Source organism: Lipomyces chichibuensis (genome assembly GCF_038497645.1).
Source record: "Lipomyces chichibuensis strain CBS 12929 unplaced genomic scaffold V1513scaffold_17, whole genome shotgun sequence".
NCBI classification, from domain to species: domain Eukaryota; kingdom Fungi; phylum Ascomycota; class Lipomycetes; order Lipomycetales; family Lipomycetaceae; genus Lipomyces; species Lipomyces chichibuensis.
Genome location: NW_027117469.1, coordinates 116,220 through 136,958, shown reverse-complemented (window position 1 = coordinate 136,958; position 20,739 = coordinate 116,220). Strand labels below are relative to the sequence as shown.

Genomic DNA, 20,739 nt, shown 5'->3' with positions numbered 1-20,739 from the left:
AACCAGCGTTATTAATTTTGAGCCATGAATTAATTGGATAATCTGGATTAGAGGAGGAGGGCTCGTGATGGAAATGCTGTGAATGGGCCCAGGTTGTGGGCTATATTGCTGACCACAAAACCTAAACCATTTCAACTCAGTAGAAGCAAAGTAGGCATCCACAAGACCTTTCCAGACAAGTTCTGAGTGTTTGGCTTCGTTAACTTGTTAGACAAACATTAGTTAGCAGATAGGACCTAATACTCGGATTCATCTTGTTATCCATTTCGTTGTTGGGATACTTACTCGCAATTGCAGCTGTAACGATTAGCCTAGCTTATTAAATCTGATCGAGCATTTCGATTGGACTGATTTGTTTTACAGCGTGTTTATTATAGACTTCGATTTCGATGAGCATAATGATTGTTCTTAATTCTAGAATATACTAAACTAAAACTTTTGGTACGCCAATCTAGCATGTAATTGAGCAGAAACCAGTCTCATCTACTTCTTCAATACTGCAACCCAGTTAGCGCCCATCATCACCCCAATCTCTAGAATCTCAATAGATATAACTTACTAGTAACAACATCCTCATCCCTCAACACGTGCGAGAGACCAACGTACTGCGGCTGATGTTTCACACTCGAACCATACACCACCGCCGTCCGAAACTCTTCTACTAAACTCTTGTGTATGGCTTTGCAAAAATGCTCGACCGTACAGTGGCCATCTCTCAACACGATCGGTTGCTCGTAATCTGGTGGTTGGCCCTTAGGTTTTGTGTATACGCGGACTAGATCGAGTTTTTCCCACCTGATTTGTTTAGTATCTACTTGTAGAAATGTAGATCGTACTTACATCGACTCCAGAAGTTCATCGACATTCCAGCCCTGTAACTGTTAGCAAAAGTAACGGCGCACTTAGATCATCTACGTACGTGCTCAGACGAAATAGGAACAGCATTCGGAATCCTATAAAGCAAGTCCAATTCTAATTTGTTAGCATATATTCGCATCTCGTGGGAACCCGAATAAACTCACCCTGAATCGAAATTGAATCAATCTTATTCAACGCGTAAATAACAGGGATGTATCTGCGATTCTGTGCCTCGAGAACATCAATTAAATCATCAACCGTAGCGTCACACCGAATGGACACGTCTGCCGACGAAATCCTATATTCCGACATCACGGCCTTAATCTCACCATGATCAATATGCGTAAGAGGCACTGTGTTTGTGATATTTAATCCACCTTTATCTTTCTTCTTGATCAGAATATTTGGTGGCGTTTTGTTGATCCGGATACCGAACCCTTCGAGTTCTGCTTCGATGACTTTTTTGTCCGTAAGTGGTTTCAGGACGTCGAGAACTATAAAGATCAAGCTGCACGTGCGAGCGACGGCGATGACTTGGCGACCACGGCCTTTGCCGTCTTTCGCGCCTTCGATAATACCAGGCAGATCCAGAATCTGGGTTCGATGTTAGGTACAATTTATAATGGCTGCTGGGTTTACGACCTACCTGAATCTTGGCGCCCCGATACATGATGATACCAGGTACAGTCGTCAAGGTCGTGAACTCGTACGCTAATATCGTCTCCTCAGCTGACGAGCATGACATCTATAGATTAAACACCACGCACCTGCAACTTCACTGTGTGTTCCCGTAAGTCGGCTCATAAGCGTACTGCTACAGTCAGCCAAATCTGATCACTGCTCCTCGCGTTTCATTTAACGCACCTTTTACCAACACTGGGAAATCCAATGAATCCGACGGATGCAACGCCGGTTCTCGCGACATCAAAGCCAGCTACATGTATTAGTCGCTGATTCTATTATTAAAGTCTTGTTGAAATAGACCAACCGCCGCCGCCAGCGCCGCTGCTCGTAGGTGTCAATAACTCTCGTTTTAATTTCGCTGTCCTCGTTAGCCCAATTGGACAACCATACAAAAGTCAATGTCGCAATCACAATAGACGTACCTAGTTTAGCTTTTAACTGTCCCAAATGAAAACTAGTCGCCTTGTTCTTTTGAGTCCTGGACATCTCCAGCTCGATCTACTCATAATCCAATTACCCATGCCGTCCGCGAAGATACAATTTAAAGAAGTGGGTATTACCTCTTTGATCTAGATCGTCATCTCGTTAGCAATTCTCTTTGACCAGTCTGAGATATTTTTAAAGATCGTACCTTCTCCACCGTCGTCGACATCTTTTCTTGCTAGTCACAAACCGTAATGGTACTTAGCTATCACAATCACCAAAAAAAGAGACTTCAAATGTAAAATGATACTCGGGCTAAATCACGAATATCTGCCGGATATCTCAATAGGCATACAAGATGGAAGAACTTCGACAAATATCATGCGGCTCAACAGTAGTCCTTTCGTTGCAGCCCGGGTAACATTATAGCAAGTTGCCTACTTATTCACATTCATCTTCGCACTATATACAAGTCGTTACAGATTGGAGGCTTACGACGAGATTATATGATCCGCTCATAATGAGTACGTCATTATCAGGAGACGATATATTTGTGTCATTAGAACCGCCGCCGTTAGAAGAAGATCCTAGTCAAGCCATTCGGTAAGGGTGCTTCGTGATCAATCTCAGGTTCGCTGTCATCAGTTAACATCTGCTTGTAAGGTCTTTTCGGAATTTGAGTCAGATCATTCCGCAGATAGCGCTCGAGCGAGGATCATTTATCAACGTAACAGAAGACAGTCTTCGCAAGGAAATCGAAGCCCAACCCTCTTCTCATGACGAAAGTCCGCCGGAGGAGACACTGAAGAAGTTGAAGCAAAGTGCAACGAATTTGGCGCAATTTGAAGAGGATTTCAATAATGCCCGAGCAGACCTCAACAGGCTAATCAGCGCTGCGCAAAACGAAGCCGCAATATCGCTAGACTTTGTCTCCCTACTCATATCCTCCGTTCGTCCAGCTGCTGGCACTACCTCCATGTCTCCACATCTCAAAAGTCATGTACCTGTCGGTTCATTGGGTGCAGATAGGACTAAATCTCCGCCGTACGTAGAGAATATGTCTGTGTGTTTGGGCTGGAAGACCCAGGCTGTTAGTGCTGCTTCTGAGCGATTAGCAAGGGCGGCGGAGAGGTTGGCAGAGGAAGCTGTCCTGGAGAAGAACTATTGGGAGCAGGTGGAGAAAATTGCGGTTAGCGGGGAGGTGTTGTCGAAGATGAGAATGCCGGATTATAGGGGCATGGGTGTACGATATGGGTTTGCTGATGGTAGGCGAATGTGTACTGTGCCGTGATTCATTGATCTAACGCGTGACAGCTGGCTCGACATATAAAGAGAAGGGAATTGCGACATTGCGACGAAATGTGGACGGAAAGCTCGTGGTCAAGACAGAAGGCGAGAAGCGAACAAAAGTGCTGTTGGTCGCAATCATGAGGCCATTACATGGGGAGTACGTCAGGACGGGTCAATACGCCTCGAAAATCAACTACGAAAGCAGGGATGTGAAGAACGAGATCAAGCAAGCAAGGGACCTCTTGTTTGAAGACGAACTATTTTTTGAGGTGAATTCTGATGAAAAAGTCCTCTTATTGCAGGCAGTCGCTAATGTTGGTAGATCGCAAGAGAGACGAGGATTTTGGGCTCGCAAGGAATAACGCTGGACTTCGGAAACAAGGTCACGATACCTTTGCCAGCTCTGCAAATTGTTATCGAGACTGTGAGAATATCGTCTCAATCTTGTCATTGCACCTAATACTGATGTATATTTAGATCGATTTGGAGGACCAAGATAGCGATATGGAATTAGATAAAGGTCCGGATAGTGTTATTGCGGAGGCAATCAACGTCGCCCTCCACCTCCTCCTTTCCAAACTACACCGCAAAAATTTAAAAGCTCGACGGTCCATTCCGTTGCCGCTTGGAACCCGAACGTGAGTTTTACATTTTTGTGCCGACAACAGATCTCCGTTTTTCTGACTTGATGGAAAGGAATACTACAGAGACAGGTAAATCAGAAATCTTAGAACCTCTGGTCTCGAGTCTAGCAGTACCGCCGATTAAGGACAGTTTAGTGACTCTAATCATGGACCTTACGTCCGCATTGAAAGAGAAGTAATTTAAGCATACGTGGTTCACATATCCTATATGCATCTTTGAATCATTTCAAGCTTCGCGCTTCAAACGTTTTGTCGCGTGCTTGTCAATATGTACGCACAGTTCCTGTAACGCGTCGTTCGTCTCTTCAGGGTTCGCAACCCAGACGGTGCAAGCTGCTAATCGTGCCTTGAAATCGTTCGCGCCGATAGAGGCGAACTGGTCGCCGACGTGAAGCGTCTGTCGTCCGGAGATCTGCCCTAGATATCGCTGTAGCGCTTTGACACCTAGCCTCTTGTCTCCAATATCGACCCACACATCGCTTCCACCTGCCGAGCTCATTAGTCACTTCGCAAATCTGCGTGTAGACTCGACTTACCATTGAATGCACAAAAGTTAATCTTACGGCCGCACTCAGAGAACTCTAACCGTCGCTGGGTGCCTAGGACGACTTCCTCAAGGTCTTCTCGGATCATTTTTTGCCCGGGCAACGGAATAATTCCTAGCCACTATAAGCTTATATAAATACCATCGAATGGTCCCAGCTCACATACCAACGGCTCTATCCTTGCGAATAATTTCGCCCTTCAAGTTCATAACATGTTTACACGAAGTGATGACTTCCTCCGCGAGATCGAGCAAACTCTGCATATCGTTCTCTTCCCACTTCATCATCTCAGGCAATATCCATTCCTCGCGATCAACATACACCAATGTTGCCGAGTCAACGGAAAATCTGAATAGAAAGTTTGATTCACCGCCCATGACAAGTAGATTGCGTTTCTGAGCAGGCGTTAATTCCGTAGAATCGCGAACTTTGACCAGAATTCCCTCGAGTCGCTCTTTGTATCTGGTACCAGATGTATCCGCATAGCCAGCTGCAGTGACAATACCAATCGCAATATCTAGGACTGCGTTAATCATGATCTTTGGCTGCGTCGTTGACATTACCTCGCTTCAGTAGTTCCAGAAGAACGGGAATGACGGGACTATCGTGGGTGAGAGACTGGCCGTCCTCATACTAAGAATATTAAAATACGTCCAGTTATTTGCAAATTTTGCATGAATACCAAAGTAACATCACCATCCAAGGTGACTAACTTGAGAGGCTCGTGGCCCGACGCCAGGGTCATAATCTGAGCAGTATTCAAGATCAATCTATCTCATCCATAAGTAATAAATCCAGACATCATTAACAAATCGACTAAGGCATACCGGATATCGTTAAAGCTTGGACTAACTAATCTTCGGCATGAAATAGCACGCTTTGCATCCTGTGCATAAAACGCTTCTTCCAAAGGCAACTTCGTGAAAAATGTACCAATTGACGGTACGAGATGCCTTATCTTTGCCAGATGCGGGGTTCCCTTCCTATCGTTGTCCACTATATAAATTTTAAGCCAAACCTACTCTTCATTTGCAAAGAAAGAGCATACGCACGCTGGTCTTCGATCAGCTGTTCGATATCGCTCATGATTGCGGCGTATTGTTGTCGGGTAATATTAGTCGCCTCTGTCCACGATTCGACGCCTTGGATGTACGCTGCAGGCTCAGAATGCAAAACAAAAGGAACCTAATTCAATTACCGTTCGTTCTATAAGAAGCCAGAATTTCACATACAGCCAGCAATCCTTTAATCCACTCAATGAATCCATCTCGTCGATGAGACTTTAGCGCATCTGATAAATCCAGAATCAGCTATTGAGCAGCAATATGTAACACAAACATCATTCCTCACATTCAACTCTATATCTACATTCAAGGTGAAAGAGTTAGCATGGTTGAAAACATCGCATTGACCGGTGTATACCCACTTGGTGGTCATTTTTGGGTGTCTGATCTACCAGCTCCAACTCCGATCTACCGGCTACAATATATGGACACAAACGGTAAAGGTAGTACGTAATCAGAAATCGTAAGCTATACTCAGACAGCTTATCTCTCAACAATTGGTGATCAAAATCCTGCAGTCCAAGGCAAAACTGAGATTTGGGAATTCATGCATCATGGTGGATTAGGGTCGAACAATTTGGACATGGGGTAAGGGTATATGACCTTGCCTCAACTATTCATTTCTATATGGGCCAGGCGCTACGACGCGATCTCTCAAACAGACACGTTGCGGTCCACGAATGAAATTATTATTATAATTAAGTATCGTACAATCATACACCAATGATTAAATCATCCAGTGACCCATGCAACCAATATCCTGTCATAATATTATGCAACTAATATACAAACCTCGTCTTACCGTACGTCATTTTAGATCCCACATTTTCGTGCTCTTAGTTTCCACGTCCCAGCACGGCCCGCGCAGATAGATGTCCCGGCATGTGAAAATACGCGTCGCAGACCTCCACGAAATCAAAAGCTGTTTCGTAAAATTGAGGCACTACACGTCCAATTAGAAACTCAAATGCTACGTCCAAACTGACATTATTTGAATATCGGCCACTTACTCGAATATCCGATACTCCCAAGCACAGCATGCACAGTAAACATCCCCGCAGCAGGATATTGCACGGGCACTAACTCCTTCCTACCATGGACACCGCCAGGGCTGACAACGCCTCCATAAACACCAGTTCTCAGAGAGCCCGGTCTAGACTGTTTCAAGGGCGACGTGTTCGGATTCTGTGCTCTGACAAGTACAGGCTGACTCGCTCTCCGACGCAACTTCTCTTCCTTCGATAACGGCGACGGACTTGACGCATGTTGATGTATAGGCGACGAAGCTAATACCGTACTCGAGCTGCCCGATGATGAAGTCATAGCTGTAGATGACGATGTATGTGAATTTACTGACAATGACGACGCGCTCGACTGGGACCGTGGTGATCGAGTTTTTGGTGACGGCGACTGAGATTGTATTGAGGTTGCAGTCGTCATAGTTGAAGCTGACGCAGACGCAGACGGAGAGAAGGAATATGAATGGATATGGTGCGCGCGTTGAGTCTGTAATCGTGGTGGTGCCGTGGAAGTTGACAAGGCCGATGAATCGCGGTTAGGCGATGAATTTAGTGTATGCAGGGGCGGAAGGTATTCAGCCGTTCCAGGACCGGAAGAAACGTATGGAAAGTACGTCGACTGAGGGCGCGATGAGCGCGGCATGATTGTGTATAAAACGCAATATTCGTTGAGTGTCGTACTTGTCAGGGAAGTTGACCGTTTCCGCAGAATAATGTCGCCTGATAGTTGGTGCAGGAGACACTCGCCGACTTCGACGACAATTGCGCGACGCGCTGCCGGGAATGAATTTTGCTTGTAATAATGATCATAATCCGGGGTTTGGTGGCCGTCTAATACAAAGTGGAATGAAGCATGCATGAACGCATACGTATTCATTATACCAGCGTAGCATTTGTCACGCAGCCTACATCGACTTGGCACTTCCGTGTAAAACCGCCCAATATTTTGGGCAAAAAAAAAGTTAACTAGTTACTACAAATGGCGATGTTCCAGCAAGCCACAGGTTTTCAGCCCATTGATAACAGACTCAGCTAATTAATGTTCTGTATCGTCCACAAGCTCTAGCCATTATTACGTATGTTGCCACCAATCTTAGTCGATTCTCCTAAGTTTTTTCCTATCCTCGTCCCCATTTTCCTCCGGTCCCTCATCCTCGTCTTCAGCATCCAGAAATCTGGCTGAATCCGCTACATCTGCAAACCTAATCCTGTCCTCTCCCTCAACCTCGACGTCCCTAAACTGATCCACATTTTCAGCAGTAATCCATTCATGTCCGTCTCCAAAGATATCCTCCCCGGTACTCAGAGCGCGAACCATTCCACCGTCTTCAATACCGTCTTGTTCAGTTTCTGATTCCTCCGGATCGGGATTTAACGCCGAACAAACAGAAAGTGCGTCGAACAAGTTTGTTATGTCCGCCTCTTGCTCAGCACGATCTGAACCTGAGAGAGCGGTTATAAACAATTCTAGAACGCCGTCCAGTTCGCCGTCGTCCCCATATTCGTCTCCATTGCCCTCGTCAACCTCGTCCTTTGAAGCACTATTTGTATGCATATTCTCAGTGTCGTCGCAGTTTCCTTTCTGCGCCATCGACTTAAGTGTGAAGGGAATATCTTCGAGCTGCAAATACACACCTAATGCTGGATCGCGTTGAATGGCATGAACAGTTATATGTTTGTACGGTATCGAAATTCCCTTACTTCTCGAAGGCACGTAAATTATAAGCCTTCTGTTCACATGTACGTTAAAACTGGCCAAATTTTCTTAAAGCAATAGAACGTACGATGCCGCTACAAATATGTCAGCAAATTGAGAACCGTCACTTGCCATGTTCCCTATGCCAGGAATTTCTGCCTCAACGGGACGTATTGTTATAATCCTTCCAGTCGAGTGATAATGCAGCGCAGGAGTCGATGTCATCTGGTCCTCAGATTCTGCAGGAGGGACTGCATTTGGATCCTCTCGCTCAATTCCATCATCGGTTGATGATCTCCGATGCACAAATAAGTCTGGCGTAGGAGGCGACTCGACAATTGTTATAGGCATCTTTTGGTGTCGTTGAATGTTTGGTCCTTCGTTGAATGACTGAAAGGAAGGCAACGAGAGGAAAAGCTCATAGGGTTAGGGGAATCTGCAAAATCTCCGTCTCGATGAAGACCACTATGATATGGTCATCATTAAATATTCAATCAATAACTTAAAACTATGAACATACTAACTTCCATTTCGTGAACGTAACCCTCATTGGACCACACAAATACCATCAGTAGAGCAAACAAATTATGTGACATATCCCGTCGTTATAAGACAAGGGAAAAGATTCTCCAAAAATATGAAAAGCGCAATGTAGGATAAAAGTTACAATATACAACCTCACTCGCTCCCTATTTATCCCAGCTTATCCGTCGTGCAATTCGCTGCAAGTCTTCGTCTGAGTCAGCCTCATGCATAGCACGGGTCATGGCTTCCCTTCTATTCTGTTCCTCAGTCTTGGCAACGTCCTCAAGCGATGGTGGCAGGCCCTCGTTCTCCATGTCGATCCTCCTTGCCTCCTCAAACGAAGAGATAGCATCTTTGATACCCTGTCCGCCAAGCATAAGAGTACCCGCTGGCAAGCGGCCACCGTGAACGCTCTTGAGCTCGCTGACACTTTCGGATTCCTCCCGCAGGACCTGGAACATGCGCGAAACGCGTCCGATGGCAATGATTTTCTGTCTGAGTGCGTTGCGGCGAGCATCGAGCTCGGATGTGTCCGTGTCCTCTGGCCCCTCCGGAGTAGACAAGGGAGTCTCTTGGTCGAGCTCCTCCTTCGTACAGATATTCAGAATCGCAATAAGCATTTCAGTGACTAGATGATCTTAGACTCATGCTCCTAGAAATAACCAAACCATGACATACTCTTGGAGCCAACAAACGGTAACGACCATGTAAATACATCCATAAAGTTCGGCAACCAATATGGATGTGGAGAGCAATTAAACTGCCTAATATTCATAACATTATTCTCGTACTTCAACACAGCAGCCTTGTTGTGATACGAGTCTGTGTAATTTGGAGCAGAGAAAATAGTCATCACGCTCGGAAAACCGGTCGATCGTGTTTTGCGATACATCCTGTATCCTGCATCCTGCGCCTCATGCGCCCGGATAATAGACAGCAATTTGTTCTTCTCGAGAAATGCGCACGCAGCCGGATACGAGAAATAGTATGAGCATCCGCGCGTCTTATTGTATTTGAAGTGCTCAGACGAGCTCTCACTTCCAAACTCCTCCAGGGGATCAGCCCAAAGAATATCGCACATAATTCCGTGAGTAGGAGGCTCCCGGAACCGATCAATCCTTCGAATATCATCCAGTGTCTGCATGGCAGGAGATAATCCTCCATGAATGCACAGGAATTGGTTATTCATTACTGCTCCCAATGGGAGCGCGCAAAACGATTCCAGACAAGTCTCATAAAATTCCTCGTTATACTTGTGCTTGCACTCCTGCTTGAATGTGAAGTATTCAGTCAAATGTCGGCATTCGTGATTGCCTCGCAGCAGCCAGAATGAATTAGGATACCATAACTTCAATGACCACAAATATAAGACTACTTCAGCCGAGAAATAGCCTCTGTCGACGTAGTCTCCTAGAAATAAATACCGAGTATCTGCTGGACTTCCGCCTACCTCAAATAGCTTCATAAGGTCGAAGTACTGTCCGTGGATATCACCGCAAACAATCACCGGCGCATCAATTTCCATTAGAGTAGGCTCCTGCTGAAGAATCTCGGTTCCGGCTCGGACAATGCTCAAAGCTTGGTCGATGGTAAGTCGGCCCTCACGGCTGAAATGCTGTTTCAGGAACTGTAGGTTGGGCTTTAGCGGACTTTGAGATATGAACACTTCGTCGTCCGATGGTCTAAATGAGGCTGTTGCAGCAACCTCTATACATCTTGATCAGCAATCTCAACTTTCATTCACAAATATGACTCAATACCTTTCACGATTCTCTCCTTCGTGGACGCCATCGTGCCGTCCTCCATGGTGTAGAGTGTGAAGTCGATCTCTGGGACCGGTTTTTTGCTCTGAAACGCGCGGATCGCATTTTCCAGCTTCTGTGAATTAACTGCGGCAGCATCTGTAGAGACAGGCTCTGAGCTCATTATGGCAAAAGATTATATGCCGGTAAGAATTGGCGATCAGTGGAGACCCTGTTATTCAGTACAAGACGGTTATGTGTGAAAAGTAGTTGCCGCTAGATGCCCTTAGTTGTAGCAGTAGGGTATTTCTCGCAACTAAATGCACTCATACACCAGTAATTTCTCTCAATCCAGTGGGCACGCGACTATATAGACAGATAGACGGATGGGAAACGTAGTCGCTGACGTATGCTTAGCATGCAGATGAAAAGCAGTTGAAATGTTAGGTATATATGACGGACAGCAAACCGTATTCGCCAACAATGTAAGCCGACATAGTGTTTAAGTTTAGTCGCAACCTTATCGATTACATTACTTTGATCTAGCGCCATACTCCTGTATTAGGCACTGAACCTTGTATAGCTCGCGCTGTAATATATAGTTAGTACTTGCCATGTGGGGATGCAACTTTAACAGAAGAATACTGCAATGTGCGTTCGGGTAAGACTTAGGAGGCGGTGATCGCGATATCCTCAATGCAATATATACCCAGTCATGGAGTCTATGACAGCTGGCTGCCTACTGTCCATGTGCCAGACGAAATTATAGCTATATATGTTAATTCTGTCAATGACGTTTTTACTGAATGTATTTTCGAACAGCAGCTTTATTCTACAGCCAAGCTTTCACAAGCATATCACAACTCCCAAGACGACTATCTGCAGTTTATTACGTACGGTCTTGAATGACTAGCTATACGGAAATGTAGATAGCTAATATAACTCTGATCTATAATATAGTATACAAATGGTCAACGACGCACATCCTTCCACGCCTCGCAAATTATTGCAACTTTTCTATCATTATCTATCACCTAATCTTGTCCTTTGTCGCGGTTACAACTTGCTCTGTAATCTTTGCAAATATCGGACAAAGCTTGCACTCTCTGTACTTCTCAATCAAGGTAAATCCTTTACCGCTTATCACCTCTCCATTCCCGTGAATGGCTGCGGAAGACACCGCCGCATGTTGTTCTTCAATCAGTAAGACAAATTGAGGATCGATTGGCACCGCACCCAAAAAAGGCACGTCGTACTGCTTTGCCAGCTCCTCACCGCCTCCCTTCGAGAAAATATGTGAGCATTCTGCACAATGCGGACATATGAAGCCGCTCATATTCTCGACAACACCGAGTACATCAAACCCAACCTTCCTGCAAAAACTCAGCTCTTTCCTTACGTCCGCAGTCGCAACAGCCTGCGGAGTAGTAACAAGCACTGCACCATCTGGTTTTGCATCTCTTAGCTGCTCTGCAATAGCTATATGCTCATCTGAAGTCCCGGGTGGCGTGTCAATCAAGAGGTAATCTAGCTCACCCCACACCACGTCTCGCACAAACTGTCTAATCATGGCGCTTTTCTTCGGGCCCCTCCACACTACACTGTCGCCACGATCCTTCAGCAAAAAACCAATAGACATCACGCATAATCGCTTCGACGCATCGGTGTACACTGGCACCCAGCCTTGCGAGCTCTGATGAATTTTCTTCGATTCGAGACCAAACATGCGCGGAAGTGACGGTCCCGTTAGGTCGATGTCGAGAACACCAACTGAATGGCCCAGTTGAACTAACGATAGCGCTAGTTGTGTCGTGATTGATGACTTACCGACACCGCCTTTACCTGAGAGCACCAGCACAATATGACGGATTTGTGATAGGGAAGAAGGTGGACCACTTGTCGTCGCCATATTTGTATGCCACACGATAGTTAGAATAAATTCCGTTGAGTATATTTGATCGTATTGAGCAGAGAGCGAATGCGAATTAATAATAATAGTTTACTGTCCTCAGACAAGACTGGTTAGAGCGTATATAAAACTGCTTATAAATTCTACCCTAACCCAATTACATTGGGTAAGGGCTCGATCAGAGTTTGAGAGAAATTTTGTAGAGGAGAATACGAGGTTTGAAGAGCACCCACGGCAAGTACACTAACAGTTCGAAAAACCTTGATGGCTCATTCTTATATGTGATGACGATGCTGGACTTGTCCTGCAAATTGTCATCGAGGCCGGACACTCTGAGCATTAAGGTGAACTCCTTCATGACATGTGGATGAAAGGTATGAATGCAAAAGCTATGGTGTTGAGGCGATACGATATGCTATATGAGCATTAGCGATATCGTCTCGTGTCCAGCCACGTTCGTTAAGGGATATGTACTGGCAACGGGAAAGATTTTTATTTTATTACATAAATTATTATTTTTTTAATATTAAAAATGCGAAGCTTGATTCGTTGAGGGATATATGGCAATGAGAAAGGCTTTTTAAATTGTTATATTTTATATGTGCGAATGTTGCGAATAATTACAATAATTTATTTTATTAGCATTCGCATTCGTACGAATATATTTTCGTCATTCCTGTCCACCACTACTGTCATCTACCTGCTCGGCCTTGTAGCCATTCTCTATGTACAGACACATTGGGCGACGTTTCAGGCAATATTTGCAACGTGATACTTGTGGCCCAATATGGCCGAATAGAATTTTACGGAACTCGCTGAATCCGCGTAAATATTACTATTTTCAATATTTTCAAGGAAAGCATTAACCCCGCCGCAGAATCAGCAACTGCAACACGTAGACATTGACATACAGGTGTATATAGCCGAAGTTATAGTGAAGACGCGCGTTGCATCGGAGGATCAATCGACGCGACCTCCACAGAGCGAAACAACTATCTCGTGGCGCGAAACTCAGAGTCTTCGAATGAGTGTGTAGTCTTACCACATCCTGATATAAATAATTTCATAGCAATAATTAATCGAGTGGTGCTAAACTTGGTAGCACACAAAGCAAGACTAACGGAGCAAACGACCGCACAGTGATGAATCAAGACCGAATTCTGGATAAATAGACAAACCCATCCTCCACGCCGGATATTTCCACTTCGAATTGTTCACACTCTGTGTCGTGTAGAGGCTCTGGTGATTTTGTTCTAGCTAGATTCGCAGCTAGTATCGCAGCCGGCGATGTCGAGGCCACATAGATAGTGTCATCAACGAGCTCTTGAACATTGTCTACCATGCCATCCTTTCCCTTGGACATCTGGCTTCTGTCCGCAACCAGTGTTGCGTCATCTTCCCCTTCTGTTTCAAATCTCTCCTTAACCAAACATGTCGGCTTCATCGATGGAAAATCAGACAAGCCAGGTGCATCAGATATGACTCCCGCTCGGTTGCGAAACGAGGGTTTTGTCTTAAATTCCCCGCGCGAGGAGTAACCAGAAATTGGAGTAGATGAAGACCGCTTCTCAATCCGATAATTTCGTCGCCCACGCGGTTTACTAGGACTACTGTTGCAAGCCAAGCCTCTTGGCTTATCAGGACTGATCACGCTGCCATCCACATCTGCCTGAATATCTTTAGAAGTATTTGCATTTCTTTCTGGTGATTCAAGAAGCTTCATGTTTTCGCGAACTGAATGCAAACAGAACTGAATCGCGCTGGTCTCCGTGGCTGTCAGCGCGGCGCTTCCGCTCAGCGGTGTCCGTCGTGCACGAAGATACTGCTTTGAAGGAATATAACTGGAGTCTAAGACTCATGCGTAAGAAAACTTGATAAATTAATTTGTTACGTGTCAAAGAATTCCAACTTATTCTCACGGGCCAGAACGCATGTTGAGTTCCAGGCAGAATTCGGTTCGCACTGATACAGGAAGCAATCCACGACGGATCAAACGGTACAATTCTTACCATCAGGACTTCGTTAACAATATGTCACAAACCAGATGCATTAATAAATTCACGCGAACAACAAACCTCGCATCGATCAGAGAAGCGTCTGCCCAAATTTCCGCATCCACGAAGACGTAATCTGCATGACGATACACTTGATCCCATACAGCGTTGAAGCAGTGCCGGCTGCTGTTATCTCCATTATCTTTTTCGTTTCGAGTAGTCGAACATTCAATCTCACCGCTTTCAAAGAAGCCTGATATTCGGAGCACATCGCCTCCGTGTTGTGTCCAAAGGCGTTCGTAAAACAGATTCGCGAGAGCCGGCAAAAATACGGCAGTTTTCCTGTAGAATAATGGACGTGAATCGGGGCAGTTATTCTGCCCTCCAGAGAGGGATGGTACGGACAATTTTCCAATAAATGACTTAATTCGACAGAACATTTGCGATTTTGTGCCGATATTGCACTTCTGATGTGTGGTGGATTCTTTCAGGGCGACGCGTGTGGAGGCAACAATTATTAATGTAAGCGCAATTATTGTGTATCCAAGCGCGGAGTCCTACCGCACATACACATCTATACAATAATCCGTCTCGAACATGCGTAACAGACTAGTTCCACGCTATTTTTTAAATTTTTTTTTCAGTGCCTATGAGTTATACGTCTGCTCAGACTAACATGGGCTGTAGAGACGTCATCGCAAAAAGTCGGACAAGCTAACAGGCAAAAAAACCAAACCCTCACAAGATTTGAAATGTTTAGTTTATTCAGCGGACTATTCGAGCAGGTAGGATCCTGTAAATCTTTTGATGTATTGGCCTGAGTCAACTTTCTTTGATAATGTGAAGACCTGATTTTATTTAGCGACTAGGTGGAATCGCGAGAACCGGTTAACCCTGGTTTGAACAGCGCGATGATTCGGACCACCAAACTGACATAGCCTGGGCCGCTTTGCAATTCTTCGACGTCTTGTGTTCGTTCGATGACCAATATCACTTGTATTAGACGGCCACCAAACCCCTTATTTTGAACATTACGAACAAAATGTCGAGATTGAGTGGTCCAGCCCTGCATACCACCTGGCAAGACCAGATGGCAAGGAGACAAGCCTCAGCGCACAGCTACCCTCCCCGAAAGGCGAATAGCTGTGCTCGCATGTGTATAGATCTCCTAATGAGAATCTATACGAGAATCTAAAGAAAGGAACATCCATTTGGACAAGGGCGTAGGGAAATCCTCCGGGAACAAACAAAAACCCAGTGGGAAAACACAAAATCCCAGAGGTGGTAAAACCTAACACTGTTCCTTATGAGCCTGCACAGGCTCCCCAAGTTGCGGCGAGTCTTCTGACGATCTGCAGGGCGAGAAAGGTACAGGTGTATAAATCACCACCGAATTTGAAATATGTTCTGGTACCCCTGCTCACGCGATCTGCCATGTTTCTGCAAGCTCAGCTGATCACTCGACGCCTTTTGCTTGCGGATCAGCAATTGCACAGTAGTTGTAATTTAGTATTTCGCCCTAGACATTGTACGCAAATTACAAGAGTCCGGGGTGGAGGGGGGGGGATCGCTGCCTCTAATGGGAACGGTGAAGGTAATACGGCACGTGCTGATGATGAAAAACCGTCTTGTCCGATCATCGCCGTGAATGTGGGAAGTACCCTGTCGATCTTTTTAGGCGATGACGCGACCGGATCATTGTGCCGATGTGTTTATTTAGGGCCGGGTAACGATGCGTAGGGCATCGTACACAGAGCGCCGACGAGCTGAGTTATGGCTTCAATTGGTTTCTGCACATTTGGCGGCGGAGCGGCCGATCTTCTCCGAGTCACTGGGCACATTCGCTCTCAGGCGGACATTCTGGCAGTGTGGGACCTTGTTGAGGCGTGGGAATAATAGTTGGTGGGCAGCAACAAATTACAGAAGATCTGTATGAAACTGGCACGTATAGGTTCCTGAACTAGTCAATTCTGACATTGCTAATTGCTATTGGAAGTGGTTAGCGGCGGCAATATCGTGATGAACGATTGCCTTTGTCAAGCCTTATGACGTAAAATGGCTATCAATTTGTATCTGCCACGGCGCAAGAAAGATACTGACGTCGCGGCATCCCGTGCCACATGCCTGATCATCCCCCTTATGAGGTCATGCCTCGCGCGCGAGTACCGGCAATTAACTATAAATGCATCCTTTCCCTCCCATCTTAAGCCAGTTCTTTCATCATTGGTCAACTCTTATTCACAAGCACCATAGCGTTTAAGATCTATCGCCGATTTCAAGATTCAGCCGTTCAGACGTACATTCACGCGTACATTCACAAGAAGTAGTTCGATTTTTAAAATGACCGACGGTATGCTCCCGTTTGATCTCGTTTAATGTTTTGATATATGTTTTGCTCATAACTTATACAGCTGGCAGAAAACCCGTTTCCGATAAGGTCTCCGAAACCGTGTCTCCAGACTCCCAAAAGTCTTATGCGGAGCAGGTTAAGGAGCAGGTCACAGGCGTCTACGACAAGGTTGCCCGCGATTTGCAGCCCGAGGAAAGCAAGTCTACGTTCCAGTCCGCCGCCGATACCGCCACTGGCAAGTCGTCAGACGCTAAGGATACAGCAGATACTCATCAGCAGTCATTCAGCGACTCTGCTAAGCAATATGCTGCTTCTGCACAGAAAAAAACCGGAGAAACTTTGCACTCAGCTGGCGAGTACTTATCCGGTAAGTCGGATGAGACCAAATAAATTTACTGAAGTCAATTGGAATATGAATTAGGAGTTATATTTTATTTGGTGCTCATGGACTTCGTTGGATACGGTGTGGTGTGAGATCTTGTTCTTTTTGTAGGAAACGATGGAGAATATATCATAAATTTGTGTTGTCTGTTACATTTCGTCGTAACATTGGCTCGCTGATGAATCAGTGGAAACTTCTCTGCAGAAGTAGTTTCACCCATATATAGTGTATAAATGAAATGCAAATGCTACGCTATATTAGATTCCTTGAAGATGAGCATGTGACATGCCAAGAGCGGATTAACTGTGCAGACTTCGCGACCATTAAATTTAACTTACCAATATTACCATGATTTAGATTAAGTCACAAAGGATAGTATGTCATATTATTCTGCCAGAGGTGTTTGTACCTCTACGCGCCAGCGTCAGATTCATTTTGTGGATATATGTTATATATGTTAGTGCCAGAGGCACAAAAACTAGCTCAGTCATATTTTCGTGCGTTGTATACAATATAGTAAAATATATTAATGCTACATTTCTAAACATTGAAAGGACGCGACTTTACAGCAATGTGATAAGCAGTCGTAATTTATGACTTCCGTGTTGTGAACGGCAGCTTAAAAGCCACAGCACTTGCACAAAAAGAAAATTTCCGAAAACTCGTCACAGATTTAAAAAAGAGTCTGCAAATTCTGAATTCTGAATTGTTTAAGGTTTTGAACGCTAGATTTTGCATAATGTTTTTACTGCATACATTTTGGCAGACTTTGTCCCACACGCTTCTCAAACCGAAACCTCATGGGGTAAGGGTGATGCACTCATATGCCAAAACTTTAACTTCTCGAGTTGATGCGCAAAGTTTTACACAGGTGGAAATTTTGCTGAGGCTGCTTTCTGGTGACATCATGGACAAGCAGCAGTGTAATGAACTTTCATTCTGCAATCAACAGGGCGTAAAATACTCTCTTCCTACTGCAAAGGTCCGGAGGCTAACAATAACGAATGATTATATTCAAACTACTACCGATTCACATGTGACGCAATCATGATACCCTGCTGTCAAGGAAGGACAATAGTAGTCACAGATTACTAAAAGAAATCATTTGAAAGATCATCAACTGCATCATGTCCAGCCGATCAACTTCAACACTATGTCAAGCGAAGGTCAATTGACTTGCAATGGTGTAAGTCCCAGATGTGTTTTGGTACGAGTAATGCAGCATCAAGGATTTTCCAGCTTGAGCGTTGTTCGTATAATAAATCGGATGCGCGAGGCCACCATAATCGTATCCACGAGGTCCAGGAGTCATTGCCCAGATAGCAAGGTTGTTCGTGGTCCACGGGCCGACTGGGGATGGTGCTGACAAGACCCGGAATGTGGAGTCAGCCCAGTTGTCAAAGAACACAAGAAGGAACGCATTATGGTACTCGGAGAAGAATATGGTTCCAGAGGAAAACGGAATTGAGTTTTGGATAACTGCCGCTGATTGCTGTCGTGCATTAGGGATCGGCATAGTCGAGTTCCACGTTTGGCTGCTCGCGTTATAATATTGCCAGGTGCTGAGATCCGTAATTGTGTTGACGGGCGCCGTTGCAAGATGCACATCGTTCCTGCTATATGATGTGTCTATGCCATAGAGATATGCCGTTCCATTGACAACGACGTTGGCGAACGATCCATACCCATAGGTGGGCGAAGCAAAAGTGATCTGACTGTTGCGTGTCACGGTGAACTGATTGGTCGTTAGGTCGAGCGTGTATTGGGCCATAGTGTTGCCAAGAGTCTTGTGAGAAGTCGGGGACGAAAATTTGTTAACCTGCCAGAAGTGAACAGCTGTGTTGTTGCCGGTTGGAACGCAGTTAGTGTACACCCAAAGCGCATATCGTTGAGAAATATTGCCAGCAACAGCTGCTTCCGCGGATGTCCACGGGATGGCTGGCAAAATTCCAGTCGCAGGCGTACTCGACGCGTCTGTCAAAACGGCAGGCTGGCTAAAATTGGTCGCGAGTGAGATGGAATTGGACGCTGCACCCATAAACCTGCCGTCAGAGGTTCGGTAGGCGAGAGTGTCGCAAAAGAACCAGAGAGTGCGATTCGCTACAGCGCAGGATCCACCACCGTCACGGAAGAGAGTGTATGTGTTCGACGGGTCGGCCATCTTCCCGAAATTAGTCGTGGAGGCAACAGCGAACGACGAGTGCTGCAGCGGTGACTGGCTATACTGCGGACTTGTGGCTCGAGCTGGAGTCATGATCGACGGAATAGAATATGCTGTTGATGCGACCGGGGTCGCATCTCGTGCTTGAATTGGCTCGCACAAGGCGCAGGTGAGGTACGTGATAAGTGCAATGAGTCCGTGGAAAAGAAACATATTGTGGGAATTGCTGTTTCACGAAGGTGGACAGATTGGAGTTTCAGACGGAGTCGTTTTATATATCTCGTCGTCATCTACTTTCGTCATAATCACAGTGTTTCTGAAGGAGCTTATGACCTGATCACCGGGCGGATTTATTCGACAAATGACGATGAGTGTTGGATTCAGCTTTAGGTACATGCTACAGAAGGCGACGATGTCATACCTTTGGGTACGCTGTATCAGTGCAATTAAATTTTGCTGACTTATTATGCCTCGTGATGGTTGATTGTGCCTCGTGCTCACTATTTCCATTGTCGGCATGACATGAGTTATGAGATATTTATCCAAGTACAAAGAGTAAAATGATTCACAGTCCGATTCCATGTGAATTACTGATACTCTCGATCCTATTTTTGACCTTCCAGGTACATAAACTCTACCATGTACTGACACCGATACCGCTCACTCTACAATCGATCACACTACGATGGTTTCCGATAGGGTACCATCCGTTGCTGTGTTGATCGAGATTCATTAGGACGATAGTACTCGCCAGAGAATTTACATTCACCAGGTCTGACAAATATTCAGAGATTTGCGGATGACCTCTGCATCGCTGAAGAGCAAGTTACGTTGCTACAAAGGCGGTCATATCCAATTACTGCTAGAGGCAATCCTTCCGTGGTCTCTTGGCAGTGAAGGCAAGTCAATGGGAGAGCCTCAAGCTGCACCGCGGCGCAATCCTGCACATTGTAATACTGTCATTGAAATGCGTATTAGCAACATTCTCAGCTATACTGACAATCAATGTGTGCTCGCTTCATTCTCAGCCGCAATATCATGTTGCTGTGTTCTAGTAGCATCAATCTGAGCTAGGTCATGACGTACGAAAATTGTGATAAAAATAATTGGATATCAGATGCGTGTGGGCTAGCGGCAATCATAGTGATGCATCATGAGACGTGCTCATTAGTGAAAGGTTTCGAGAATGAACTCAGGAATATTGCAATTTGGAAACTTTATTGTGCGCTGGTATTTGTTTAGAATATTCCGGTGCGTTCAGCGCAACGACTCGGCACAGCGTTGTCTAAGATCTGACATTGAGAGTCGAGAACGCTCTCAACGGCCGGAATATCGACGTTGGGAATATACAGGATAGCGCTCATCAACAACTGTAGGTGAGACCGTTGGACGGTTTCTGTATTATTCTCTCATGAAACAGCGGGAATCGATGCGTCGAGACCTAGTCTCATTG

General features: G+C 45.4%; 10 protein-coding genes across 10 annotated transcripts; 2 read left to right on the top strand and 8 right to left on the bottom strand.

The window, feature by feature from the left end:
• Positions 1-351: 351 nt before the first annotated feature.
• Positions 352-2,315, bottom strand: V1513DRAFT_445406 (P-loop containing nucleoside triphosphate hydrolase protein). The gene is made up of 12 exons (XM_066898100.1): positions 2,174-2,315; positions 2,103-2,111; positions 1,965-2,040; positions 1,847-1,900; positions 1,723-1,792; positions 1,626-1,669; positions 1,505-1,569; positions 1,023-1,452; positions 920-972; positions 841-872; positions 560-795; positions 352-497 (listed from the first exon to the last, which is right to left on the bottom strand). Exons 1-12 carry the CDS (start codon positions 2,192-2,194, stop codon positions 484-486), a joined length of 1,104 nt encoding a protein of 367 aa, XP_066753374.1. The 5' UTR covers positions 2,195-2,315; the 3' UTR covers positions 352-483.
• Positions 2,316-2,408: 93 nt separating this feature from the next.
• Positions 2,409-4,271, top strand: V1513DRAFT_445399 (mediator complex, subunit Med17). Its single transcript, XM_066898099.1, has 6 exons — positions 2,409-2,568; positions 2,629-3,230; positions 3,280-3,524; positions 3,578-3,679; positions 3,733-3,893; positions 3,952-4,271. Exons 1-6 carry the CDS (start codon positions 2,486-2,488, stop codon positions 4,076-4,078), a joined length of 1,320 nt encoding a protein of 439 aa, XP_066753373.1. The 5' UTR covers positions 2,409-2,485; the 3' UTR covers positions 4,079-4,271.
• Positions 3,804-5,881, bottom strand: V1513DRAFT_469630 (IMP-specific 5-nucleotidase; the record flags this gene model as incomplete). Its single annotated transcript, XM_066900137.1, has 10 exons — positions 3,804-4,385; positions 4,436-4,558; positions 4,611-4,961; positions 5,008-5,077; positions 5,127-5,214; positions 5,272-5,440; positions 5,497-5,629; positions 5,677-5,735; positions 5,795-5,802; positions 5,871-5,881. The coding sequence occupies 10 exons, from the start codon at positions 5,879-5,881 to the stop codon at positions 4,126-4,128; spliced, it is 1,272 nt and encodes a 423-aa protein (XP_066753372.1). The 3' UTR covers positions 3,804-4,125.
• Positions 5,882-6,175: 294 nt separating this feature from the next.
• On the bottom strand, positions 6,176-7,436 carry V1513DRAFT_445389 (uncharacterized protein). The gene is made up of 2 exons (XM_066898098.1): positions 6,519-7,436; positions 6,176-6,451 (listed from the first exon to the last, which is right to left on the bottom strand). Exons 1-2 carry the CDS (start codon positions 7,168-7,170, stop codon positions 6,345-6,347), a joined length of 759 nt encoding a protein of 252 aa, XP_066753371.1. The 5' UTR covers positions 7,171-7,436; the 3' UTR covers positions 6,176-6,344.
• Positions 7,437-7,512: 76 nt separating this feature from the next.
• Positions 7,513-8,743, bottom strand: V1513DRAFT_74852 (regulator of volume decrease after cellular swelling-domain-containing protein). Its single transcript, XM_066900600.1, has 2 exons — positions 8,312-8,743; positions 7,513-8,257 (listed from the first exon to the last, which is right to left on the bottom strand). The coding sequence occupies exons 1-2, from the start codon at positions 8,572-8,574 to the stop codon at positions 7,621-7,623; spliced, it is 900 nt and encodes a 299-aa protein (XP_066753370.1). The 5' UTR covers positions 8,575-8,743; the 3' UTR covers positions 7,513-7,620.
• A 169-nt stretch (positions 8,744-8,912) lies between these two features.
• On the bottom strand, positions 8,913-10,674 carry V1513DRAFT_458721 (Metallo-dependent phosphatase-like protein; the record flags this gene model as incomplete). Its single annotated transcript, XM_066899713.1, has 3 exons — positions 8,913-9,376; positions 9,427-10,455; positions 10,509-10,674. The coding sequence occupies 3 exons, from the start codon at positions 10,672-10,674 to the stop codon at positions 8,913-8,915; spliced, it is 1,659 nt and encodes a 552-aa protein (XP_066753369.1).
• A 610-nt stretch (positions 10,675-11,284) lies between these two features.
• On the bottom strand, positions 11,285-12,487 carry V1513DRAFT_445379 (P-loop containing nucleoside triphosphate hydrolase protein). The gene has a single exon (XM_066898097.1). It carries the CDS (start codon positions 12,397-12,399, stop codon positions 11,521-11,523), a length of 879 nt encoding a protein of 292 aa, XP_066753368.1. The 5' UTR covers positions 12,400-12,487; the 3' UTR covers positions 11,285-11,520.
• Positions 12,488-13,358: 871 nt separating this feature from the next.
• On the bottom strand, positions 13,359-15,045 carry V1513DRAFT_74782 (uncharacterized protein). Its single transcript, XM_066900599.1, has 3 exons — positions 14,475-15,045; positions 14,309-14,403; positions 13,359-14,247 (listed from the first exon to the last, which is right to left on the bottom strand). The coding sequence occupies exons 1-3, from the start codon at positions 14,831-14,833 to the stop codon at positions 13,547-13,549; spliced, it is 1,155 nt and encodes a 384-aa protein (XP_066753367.1). The 5' UTR covers positions 14,834-15,045; the 3' UTR covers positions 13,359-13,546.
• Positions 15,046-16,536: 1,491 nt separating this feature from the next.
• V1513DRAFT_74741 (heat shock protein 9/12-domain-containing protein) lies at positions 16,537-17,154 on the top strand. Its single transcript, XM_066900598.1, has 2 exons — positions 16,537-16,743; positions 16,805-17,154. Exons 1-2 carry the CDS (start codon positions 16,734-16,736, stop codon positions 17,131-17,133), a joined length of 339 nt encoding a protein of 112 aa, XP_066753366.1. The 5' UTR covers positions 16,537-16,733; the 3' UTR covers positions 17,134-17,154.
• Positions 17,155-18,000: 846 nt separating this feature from the next.
• V1513DRAFT_74719 (uncharacterized protein) lies at positions 18,001-19,792 on the bottom strand. Its single transcript, XM_066900597.1, has one exon. It carries the CDS (start codon positions 19,497-19,499, stop codon positions 18,282-18,284), a length of 1,218 nt encoding a protein of 405 aa, XP_066753365.1. The 5' UTR covers positions 19,500-19,792; the 3' UTR covers positions 18,001-18,281.
• Positions 19,793-20,739: the final 947 nt, after the last annotated feature.

Coding starts and splice junctions, on each gene's coding strand:
- V1513DRAFT_445389 (XM_066898098.1), bottom strand. CDS start 7,170: ATGCCGCGCTCATCGCGCCCTCAGTCGACGTACTTTCCATACGTTTCT. Junction 6,452..6,518: donor TGGGAGTATCGGATATTCGA/GTAAGTGGCCGA, acceptor TTGGACGTGTAG/TGCCTCAATTTTACGAAACA.
- V1513DRAFT_445379 (XM_066898097.1), bottom strand. CDS start 12,399: ATGGCGACGACAAGTGGTCCACCTTCTTCCCTATCACAAATCCGTCAT.
- V1513DRAFT_445399 (XM_066898099.1), top strand. CDS start 2,486: ATGAGTACGTCATTATCAGGAGACGATATATTTGTGTCATTAGAACCG. Junction 3,525..3,577: donor AAGACGAACTATTTTTTGAG/GTGAATTCTGAT, acceptor TAATGTTGGTAG/ATCGCAAGAGAGACGAGGAT. Junction 3,894..3,951: donor TTGCCGCTTGGAACCCGAAC/GTGAGTTTTACA, acceptor CTTGATGGAAAG/GAATACTACAGAGACAGGTA.
- V1513DRAFT_74852 (XM_066900600.1), bottom strand. CDS start 8,574: ATGCCTATAACAATTGTCGAGTCGCCTCCTACGCCAGACTTATTTGTG. Junction 8,258..8,311: donor GACATATTTGTAGCGGCATC/GTACGTTCTATT, acceptor ACATGTGAACAG/AAGGCTTATAATTTACGTGC.
- V1513DRAFT_74719 (XM_066900597.1), bottom strand. CDS start 19,499: ATGTTTCTTTTCCACGGACTCATTGCACTTATCACGTACCTCACCTGC.
- V1513DRAFT_445406 (XM_066898100.1), bottom strand. CDS start 2,194: ATGTCGACGACGGTGGAGAAG. Junction 1,570..1,625: donor AACACACAGTGAAGTTGCAG/GTGCGTGGTGTT, acceptor AGACGATATTAG/CGTACGAGTTCACGACCTTG. Junction 973..1,022: donor TGATTCAATTTCGATTCAGG/GTGAGTTTATTC, acceptor CTAACAAATTAG/AATTGGACTTGCTTTATAGG.
- V1513DRAFT_74782 (XM_066900599.1), bottom strand. CDS start 14,833: ATGTTCTGTCGAATTAAGTCATTTATTGGAAAATTGTCCGTACCATCC. Junction 14,404..14,474: donor GCTTCTCTGATCGATGCGAG/GTTTGTTGTTCG, acceptor CCTGATGGTAAG/AATTGTACCGTTTGATCCGT. Junction 14,248..14,308: donor GTTCTGGCCCGTGAGAATAA/GTTGGAATTCTT, acceptor CATGAGTCTTAG/ACTCCAGTTATATTCCTTCA.